This window comes from Taurulus bubalis (genome assembly GCF_910589615.1).
Source record: "Taurulus bubalis genome assembly, chromosome: 10".
Taxonomy (NCBI): Eukaryota; Metazoa; Chordata; class Actinopteri; order Perciformes; family Cottidae; genus Taurulus; species Taurulus bubalis.
In genome coordinates, this window is record NC_136598.1 from 27,686,915 (window position 1) to 27,696,914 (window position 10,000).

Below are 10,000 nucleotides of genomic sequence, written 5' to 3' on the forward strand. Positions count from 1 at the left end.
TTTAGAAGAAGTCAGATGGGTTTGGTTCAAATGTACCGGCAAAACAATTGTACAAAAGATACAAAAACACTTTTCATGAAATGTCAAACTTCATGTGCATTTAAACTGCAGTGTGTGAGATCCTGTGTGTGTGTGTGTGTGTGTGTGTGTGTGTGTGTGTGTGTGTGTGTGTGTGTGTGTGTGTGTGTGTGTGTGTGTGTGTGTGTGTGTGTGTACAGTAACTAATGTGTGTGTGGTACTGTGTGTGTAGATGTGAATGAGTGCCTCCAGCCGGCGCTGTGTGAGAACGGGCTCTGTGTGAACACCAGGGGGAGCTATAGCTGTGTGTGTAGGGCGGGGTTCATCCTCGACGCCTCCAATGGAATCTGCATCTGTAAGTAACACACACACACACACACACACACACACACACACACACACACAAACAGGAATAACACAGACTCCAGGTCAGATCTTCCTGGATCCATCTGAGTTCACGTGACCTTCACTCGTCAATAATCTTCTGATATTATTTATTAAAGATGAACTAATCTGTTTTAAATCCCCGCAAACCAAGTTTAACATATTTATTCATTCATTTTATCCGTCTGGCTTTTTGGAATATTTGAGAAAACAACAAATATAGATTTAAAACCCACGTACTGTGACTTTAAATGAACAGAGTGTCTTGTATCAATAATTTACTACAAGAAATTCAGTGATATAAAATCCGATATAGAGAAAATATTGCTTCATCTTGCTCTGAAGAAATGAGGCGCTTATTGTAAGTATACAAAGTATGAATATATAAATGTGTAATGCTTCACAATAGAAGCCTATGGGAAGCTTTTAATTTGAAAGGGCTGCAACAGGAAATGTTAGGTTTACTTCGATGAAAGTGAGGAACTCAACATCGGAGATACAAAAGTTACAACAACAATTATTATTATTTCCCAGAATGCAACATATTTTACATGCATATATTCGCTGAGATTTATTGAATTAATTTTTCCAGAAAACTTGAGTTCTTGTGAAAACTCTGAAGGTCACGGGTTCTGTGTTCTGCTGGAGAACGTGAGAACGGGGGAGGGGGGCTCAGATGGTTCAGGAAGCCGGACTGGTGCTCTGCTTATTCCGACCGGCATTCAAGGAGGAGTAGGAGGAGGAGGAGGAGGAGGATGCTGGTCTGCCTGGTAACCGATGACAAAATCACAAAGCTGATTATTAAACCCGACCGCGTGTCTGTTGCTTCTAAACTGGCTGGAAATGCTCGCGGTGGGGTGTGTATTAATGATGTGTGTACTGTGTGTGTACTTGTGCGTGTACTGTGTGTGTACTTGTGTGTGTACTGAGTATGTACTGTGTGTACCATTCAGCTGGTCCCAGATCAGGTGTTGGACCTCTGTGAAAGCTCGGATCCCTGATGTCCACGCATGCCTTTTACTTTATAAAGAAGCTTGCCTGTTCCTCTTGTCCAATCAGAGTGCAGGGAGGTTTGTGGGCGGGGCTGTGATATCAGAGCTTGCTCCATGGTGTTGAGTCTCCGTCGAGGCCGTTTCAATGTTCCTCTGTTGATGTGAACGACAGCAGCATGAAGGGATGTCTGCATGCAGCTCGACTTCAGGTCTGTTCGGACTCTCAGACGAGTGTGTTGAGGGTTGTAACTTCCTCTCCCTCTTCCTCCTCTTCCTTCTCCTCCTCAGCCCAGAGTGTGATCTCCCAGGAGAAGGGCCAGTGTCACCGGGTCCTGGGTTGGGGTCTAGGCCCGTCCTCCTGCTCGCTGCCCATCCTCCGGAACATCACCAAGCAGATCTGCTGCTGCAGCCGAGTGGGCAAAGCCTGGGGGCCGGAGTGCCAGCGGTGCCCCTACTTTGGTTCAGGTTGGTGAACGGGCCCTGTGCACGACCTGTCTATGACCTCACGACCTGTCTTTAACCTCACGACCTGGATATGACCTGTCTATGACCTCACGACCTGTCTATGACCTGACTATGACCTGTCTATGACCTGTGCACGACCCTTTGCATGCTGACCAGACACAAGGTTCCCCACCATCTCATGGACATGCACTTTGGTGCAGACATTCATGATCCCCAGAGGATGAATCCTGACAACTCTGGTGAACCACTGACTTACCAGCTAGCGCCACCAGCAGGTCAAAATAAAGAAACACTGTGGACTCACCACCCACAGGGACCTGCATCGGGGACGGGTGCTATGCAGACCGGGCGGCGGGCCGGGCAGGAGTCCTGGTTGAGCCGATCTCCGGCAGCATAGACGAGCTCTAGCGATGTGGAACGTCACCTCGCTAGCGGGGAGAGAGCCGAAGCTGGTGCAGGAGGTGGAGCGGTACCAGATAGATATAGTTGGGCTCACCTCCATGCACAGCACGGGCTCTGGAACCAAGCTCATGGAGAAGGGATGGACTCTGTCCTTTTCTGGAGTTCCCAGGGTGAGAGGCGTGGGAGTAGGGATCGATCGCCCAGTCTGTTCTCAGCGGGGGAGGGGAACTGCTGACCCAAACGTGGGGTATCGTTGGGCGGTGGCTGAACCCATATCCCTGCTGGAGGTCACTAAGGTAGTCAAAAAGCTCCTTGGTAGCGCCGGAGGGATGAGATCCGCCCTGAGATGCTGAAGGCGCTGGAAGTTGTTGGGGTGTCTTGGCTGACACGCCTCTTCAGTGTCGCATGGGGGTCGGGAACAGTTCCCATAGACTGGCAGACTGGGGTGGGTGTTCCCATTTTCAAGAATGGGGGCCGGAGAGTGTGCTGAACTATCGTGGTATCACACTGCTCAGCCTCCCGGGAAAAGCTTATGCCAGGGTGCTGGAAAGGAGGCTCCGACCGCTTGTCGAACCTCAGATTCAAGACGAGCAGTGCGGATTCCGTCCCGGTCGTGGAACAGTGGACCAGCTCTTTACCCTCGCAAGACTACTGGAGGGGTCCTGGGAGTTTGCCCAACCAGTCTACATGTGCTTTTTAGACTTGGAAAAGGCTGTCAACTGGGCCCCTTGAGAATTTTTGTGGGGGGTGCTGCAGGAGTATTGGGAGCCGGACCTGTTGCAACGGGCCATCCGGTCTCTGTACGCCTGTAGTAGGAGCTGTGTTCTTTATCACCGGTCCTGTTCGTGACCTTCATGGACAGGATATCTAGGCGCAGCCAGGGGGCGGAGAGGATCCGGTTCGGGAGTCTCAGGATCACCTCTCTGCTGTTCGCGGATGATGTGGTCCTGTTTGCCACCTCGGACCGTGACCTCCAGCATTCACTGGGGCGTTTTGCAGCCGAGTGTGAAGCGGCAGGGATGAGAGTTAGCACCTCCAAATCTCAGGCCATGGTGCTCTGCCAGAAACCGGTGGATTGCTCCCTCCAGGTGGGACAGACTGCCTACCCCAAGCGAAGGAGTTCAAGTATCTCAGGGTCTTGTTCACGGAGATCAGTTTCCTCTGTAGGACTCTGCCTTAGAGATAGAGTAAGGAGATGAGTTTCCTCTGTAGGGCTCAGCCATAGAGATAGAGTAAGGAGATGAGTTTCCTCTGTAGGGCTCAGCCATAGAGATAGAGTAAGGAGATGAGTTTCCTCTATAGGGCTCTTAGAGATAGAGTAAGGAGATGAGTTTCCTCTGTAGGGCTCAGCCATAGAGATAGAGTAAGGAGCTTGGCTATCAGGAGGAGCTTGGAATTGAGTCGCTGCTCCTTCGTGTTAAAGGAGTCAGCTGAGGTGTTCAGCATCTAGTCAGGATGCCTCCTGGACGCCTCCGTTAGAGGTTGTCCAGGCTCGTCCAACTGGTAGGAGACCCTGAGGAAGACCCAGGACACGCTGGAGGGATTATATCTCCCAGCTGACTGGGAACGCCTCAGGATCCCCCAGAATGAGCTGAACATGTTGCTGGTGAGAGGGAAGCCTACTGGACCTGCTGCCACCAAGACCCGAATAATAATCATAATAATAATAACAATACTAATAATGGTCTTTCCTCCTCCTCCAGTGGCCTTTAAGGAGATCTGCCCAGCCGGTCCTGGGTACCACTACTCTTCTTCGGCTCTGCAGTTCAACCAGAGAGTCAACGAGCAGCTGGGGAGCCGAGGAGCTCCGCTGGTCCGCCATGGCCACCAGGAACTGGGTAACCAGGGTAACCACTGCTTAGGTTTTGGAGTGGGGGTTATGTGTTCATGCTCCCCAGAGGATGAATCTCCAGAATCCAGCACAAAGTTCCAGTTTAATCATCGGAACCAAAGATTATATATTAGAAAATATCTGATTGTGATTTATTAAAAGGTCAAAGAAGCCTGCGGAAGTCAACTACAACTCCCAGGGTGCATTTCACCGACGTCCAAAGACGGAGCCTCACAGTTATGAGCTCCAGTAATTAAAACGCATTCGGCAGCTTAAATTCATTTACTTTTTTAAACTCTTTTTCAGTTTTGGGCTAAATGAGGCTGTTTCTTCTCCATGGCAACAGCAGCTGAGGCTCATGGGTATTGTAGTATTTAGAGCTGTCCACCAAACGCACTGAAAATACATTATACATCTTTTCCAAACTTTTTCTGATATCAGGTCCGGGCTCTGGGTCCAGGTCCCAGCAGAAACCCTCTTCCTCTGGAGCCACAGCCGGTGGAGCCACAACGGGTTCTGCTTCAACTGTCGGATCAGCGGCTTCCAGCAGCGCTCGCACCAGACCCGGTCCACCCGAGACCCAGTCCCAGCCCCACCACCGGCCTCAGCCCCAGCCTCAGCCCCGCCCGGCCGACTCGCCCGCCTCCAGGCCCGTGCAGCCGGGCAGCTCCAGTGCCGTAGCCGCCCAGGACAAAACCGTGACCCAGCAGAACCGGCCCGACCAGCCGGCAGCCAGGGGAGACTCTCTGCTCTCGGCTCCGTCCAGACCACACATCCCCGAGCCCGGGTCCAGACCACACATCCCCGAGCCCGGGTCCAGACAACACATCCCCGATCCCGGGTCCAGACAACACATCCCAGAGCCCGGGTCCAGACCACACATCCCCGAGCCCGGGTCCAGACCACACATCCCAGAGCCCGGGTCCAGACCACACATCCCAGAGCCCGGGTCCAGACCACACAGCCCCGATCCCGGGTCCAGACCACACATCCCAGAGCCCGGGTCCAGACCACACATCCCAGAGCCCGGGTCCAGACCACACAGCCCCGATCCCGGGTCCAGACCACACATCCCAGAGCCCGGGTCCAGACCACACAGCCCCGATCCCGGGTCCAGACCACACATCCCCGATCCTGGGTACAAACCACACATCCCAGAGCCCGGGTCCAGACCACACAGCCCCGATACCGGGTCCAGACGACCACACATCCCCGAGCCCGGGTCCAGACCACACATCCCCGAGCCCGGGTCCAGACCACACATCCCCGATCTCCCTCCTCTGCAGAGCAGACCGGCTGCCGGCCCGACTACCCGGCAGCCCCGAGTCCAGAGTGAGTCCAGACTCAGGGCACGATGTTCATGTGGTTCTGTGTGTGCGTGTGTGTGTGTGTGCGTGTGTGTGTGTGTGTGTGTATGTGTGTGTGCGTGTGTGTGTGTGTGTGTATGTGTGTGTGCGTGTGTGTGTGTGTGTGTGCATCAAATCTAGAGAGTTCAACACAACACAAAGTTGTCAAACTTGTATTCCTAAAAAGTTTTCTGTCTTCAAAACAAAGATCTCACATCAAAGTGTCAAATTCCTTCTGCGAGTTTATTGGAAATGCAACATTTATATATATATATATATATATATATATATATATATATATATATATATATATATATATATATATATATATATATATATAGAAATAACTGTGTGTGTGTATGCAGCGGTGTGTGAGAGCAGACCCGGTGTGTGTGGGCGTGGCCTCTGTGTGGAGCAGCCGGGTGTAGGACACACCTGTGTGTGTGATGACGGGTATCAAACCAACAAGCAGCGCACGTCCTGCCAAGGTGAGTTCTATTAGTAGTATTATTGATTAGGGAGAAGATGTTTTTATGATACTTAAATCAAATATGTTTCATCTCTTTTTCCTTATATATTTTTCTGATATTTAAACAATATTCAAAGGATATTTACAGATTTTTTGTGATATCTTTATGTAAATATATATATATATTTTTTTTTTTTACCAATAATCTAGAAATGTTTTACTGATATTATTTAGGATATTTTAACATTTATCTTTGTAATCTGAACTAATATTTTTCTGCTATTTATATTGTTATTATATATATATATATATATATATATATATATATATATATATATATATATATATATATATATATATATATATATATTGTATTTTTAGGGATATTTAAAACAAATAATTCAGATATTTTCCTGCTATTTTGCTAAATATTTTGCATATTTTATTAATATTTTCAGATATCTTAATTTTTGGTTGGATATTTTACCAGTATTTTTGGGTTAATTGTTGAATATTGAAGCATATTTTATGAATATTTTACCAAAAGAAATCTCATATTCTTAGTAGATGTTACCCCAGACATCTGAGGTGTGTGTGTGTGTGTGTGTGTGTGTGTGTGTGTGTGTGTGTGTGTGTGTGTGTGTGTGTGTGTGTGTGTGTGTGTGTGTGTGTGTGTGTAGATGTGAATGAGTGTGTGCAGTCTGCAGGTGTGTGTGCAGGAGGAGAGTGTGTGAACACGATGGGAAGCTTCAGGTGTGTTTGTTCACCTGGATACAGAAGCAGCAGCCAGCAGACCAGTTGCCAAGGTAACGCCCACTTCCTGTTGTCTCTTCTTCTTCTTCTTCTTCTTCCTCCTCCTCCTCCTCCTCCTCCTCTCCCTCACATTATCTCCTCCTCTTCCTCAGATGTGGATGAGTGTCTTCAGTCTCCGTGCTCCGGCGGTCGCTGTGACAACACGGCGGGCAGCTACAGGTGTGTCTGTCGCCATGGTTACAGGCTCAGCGGCAACACCTGCGCAGGTAAAAAATGTTTATTAGTTATGATAATCAGTCATGTAATGTTTATAATACTTGGTGTGTGTGTGTGTGTGTGTGTGTGTGTGTGTGTGTGTGTGTGTGTGTGTGTGTGTGTGTGTGTGTGTGTGTGTAGATGTAGATGAGTGTGAGGACTCTCTCCAGTGTCCCGGTCAGGAGTGCATCAACAGTCCGGGGTCGTACCGCTGCGTCTCCTGTCAGCCGGGATTCAGACTGCTCAACGGGCTCTGCTCAGGTAAACTCACTTTTCTTACCTGTTCACCTGTTCACCTGTTCACCTGCTCACCTTGTCACCGCCGCTGTGTGGAGGTTCCCCCGGAGAACCAGAGGGTCGCCTCCATGCGCCTACGGGGAGTAAGGCTCTGACTGTTGTTGCAGAGCTGTCAACTGATCACCACCTGGTGGTGAGTTGGATCAGATGGAGCCGGCTGGAGAGACCTGGCAAGACCAAACGTGTAGTGAGGCCACGAAGGTAGTCAAAAAGCTCCTTGGTGGCGCCGGGTGGATGAGATCCGCCCTGAGATGATGAAGGAGCTGGAAGTTGTTGGGCTGTCTTGGATGACACAACTCTTCAATGTCGCATGGGAGTCAGGGACATGGACTGATGACCGGGGTGGTGGTTCATCTTCAAGAAGGGAGACCGGAGAGTGTGCTGGACTATCGTGGCATCACACTGCTCAGCCTCCCGGGGAAAGCTCATGCCAGGGTGCTGAAAGGAGGCTCCAGGGTGCTGAAAGGAGGCTCCAGGGTGCCGAAAGGAGGCTCCAGGGTGCTGAAGGGAGGCTCCGACCGCTTGTCGAACCTCAGATTCAAGACGAGCAGTGCGGATTCCGTCCCGGTCGTGGAACAGTGGACCAGCTCTTTACCCTCAGAGACTACTGGAGGGGTCCTGGGAGTTTGCCCAACCAGTCTACATGTGCTTTGTGGACTTGGAGAAGGCTTTCGACCGGGTCCCTCGGGGGTTTTTGTGGGGGGTGCTGCGGGAGTATGGGGTGCCGGACCCGTTGGCACGGGCCATCCGGTCTTTGTACGCCTGCAGTAGGAGCTGTGTTCGTATCCTCGGTAGTAAGTCAGACACGTTCCCGGTGGGTGTTGGCCTCCGCCAGGGCTGCCCTTTATCACCGGTCCTGTTCGTGACCTTCACGAACAGGATATCTAGGCACCTCCAAATCTGAGGCCATGGTGCTCTGCCGGAAACCGGTGGATTGCTCCCTCCAGGTGGGGACAAACTGCCTACCCCAAGCGAAGGAGTTCAAGTATCTCGGGGTCTTGTTCACGAGTGAGGGTAAGGTGGAGCGGGAGATCGACAGACGGATCGGTGCGGCTGCAGCAGTAAAACAGGCGCTGTACCGGTCCGTCCTGGTGAAGAGGAGCTGAGCCGGAAGGCGAAGCTCTCCATTTACTGGTCGGTCTATGTTCCAACCCTCACCTATGGTCACGAACTCTGGATCCATAGGTCTCGGATACAATACTTAGAGATAGGGTAAGGAGCTCGGACATCAGGAGGGAGCTTGGAGTCGAGTCGCTGCTCCTTCGTGTCGAAAGGAGTCAGCTGAGATGGTTCAGCATCTAGTCAGGATGCCTCCTGGACGCCTCCATTAGAGGTTTTAGGGCACGTCCAACTGGTAGGAGACCCCGGGGAAGACCGAGGACACGCTGGAGGGATTATATCTCCCGGCTGGCCTTGGAACGCCTCGGGGTCCCAGAATGAGCTGGAAAGTGTTGCAGTGAGAGGGAAGCCTGGGTCAGCCTGCTGGACCTACTGCCACCAAGGGGATAGTCTATGCTATTTTTTATTTACGATTTCAACTACATTTAGTTGGAATATTTTATCAATATTTTTAGGATATCAGACTAATATTTTAGATTTTTGATACTTTTTCTGCTATTTTAGTAATATTTTACAACATTTCTGGAGGGTATTTACAAAGAATGTAGCATGTATTGTAATAGTTCAGCGGTTTGAGTTACTTTGTATACTTCTGGGTCTCCTATTCTAACCTCGAATATCATGTCATCTTTTATTTGTTGAACATATTATTTTTTGTGTAATTAATAACTGTTCATGACCTGCAGACGTGGACGAGTGTCGCCAGGTGCCGTGCTCCAACGGTCGCTGTGACAACGCACCTGGGAGCTACCACTGTGTCTGTCACCATGGTTACAGGCTGCAGAACAACACCTGCACAGGTGAAGCGCTTCACCTGTAGACTGAGCCACGCTAGCTGTTTCCCTCGGGTTCCAGTCTTTATGCTAAGCTAAGCTAACCAGCTGCTGGCCGTACCTTCATATTTAATGTGTGTGTGTGTGTGTGTGTGTGTGTGTGTGTGTGTGTGTGTGTGTGTGTGTGTGTGTGTGTGTGTAGATGTGGATGAGTGTGCGGAGCCGTCTCAGTGTCCTGATCAGATGTGTGTGAACGCTGTGGGGTCGTACCGCTGTACGTCATGTCGACCAGGATACACACTCACCAACAGACAGTGTACAGGTACACATACACACACATACACATACACGCACACACACACACACACTAAATAAAGTGCCCTACTGTTTTGATTGTGTGTGTTTATGGTTGTGTTGTAGATGTGAATGAGTGTGAGCACAGCGAGGCGTGTCCCGGTCAGCAGTGTGTGAACACTGAAGGATCGTACAGCTGTGAGGACTGTGAGCAGGGATACCTCAGTGTGAACGGACGGTGTGCAGGTACACACACATACAAACACACACACACACACACACACACACACACAGAAGTGGTTCCCCACAGAGAGTCTCTTTTACCTCCTCAAGCACCAACTTGCACTGCTCCGTCCACTGGGGCACCTTTCCGGTCAGGTCGGTCAGGGGGCTCGTCAGATCCGCAAAGTTTGGGATGAAGCGCCTGTAGTAACCCGCCAGCCCCAGAAACTGCCTCCCTCCATCCAACTGCACACTTCCCCAGGTTGGCGGCCATTTCAAGGGCAAAGGCACCTTTTGGTCTTAATCTTTCTAAAAAGGTGCACTATTAGTCTATGGGTTGTCGTTAACGCACCGAACAATACTTTTGTAAAAAACTCCTT

The 10,000-nt window shown here is 50.1% G+C and overlaps 2 protein-coding genes across 2 annotated transcripts in view; one reads left to right on the forward strand and one right to left on the reverse strand.

Annotated features, from left to right (window-relative positions):
- Positions 1-10,000, reverse strand: part of LOC306742560 (protein NLRC3-like) — a gene marked incomplete at both ends in the record, with an annotated part of 315,498 nt that overhangs the window by 243,539 nt on the left and 61,959 nt on the right.
- The window catches only part of ltbp4 (latent transforming growth factor beta binding protein 4), a gene marked incomplete at its 5' end in the record, with an annotated part of 54,080 nt that overhangs the window by 32,404 nt on the left and 11,676 nt on the right, over positions 1-10,000 (forward strand). The window contains 11 exons of the mRNA XM_079224377.1: positions 251-373; positions 1,683-1,859; positions 3,965-4,108; positions 4,534-5,424; positions 5,804-5,926; positions 6,588-6,713; positions 6,813-6,926; positions 7,057-7,176; positions 9,018-9,131; positions 9,307-9,426; positions 9,525-9,644. Coding sequence (XP_079080503.1) covers positions 251-373; positions 1,683-1,859; positions 3,965-4,108; positions 4,534-5,424; positions 5,804-5,926; positions 6,588-6,713; positions 6,813-6,926; positions 7,057-7,176; positions 9,018-9,131; positions 9,307-9,426; positions 9,525-9,644 — 2,172 coding nt within the window. The remainder of the gene's footprint in view (positions 1-250; positions 374-1,682; positions 1,860-3,964; positions 4,109-4,533; positions 5,425-5,803; positions 5,927-6,587; positions 6,714-6,812; positions 6,927-7,056; positions 7,177-9,017; positions 9,132-9,306; positions 9,427-9,524; positions 9,645-10,000) is intronic.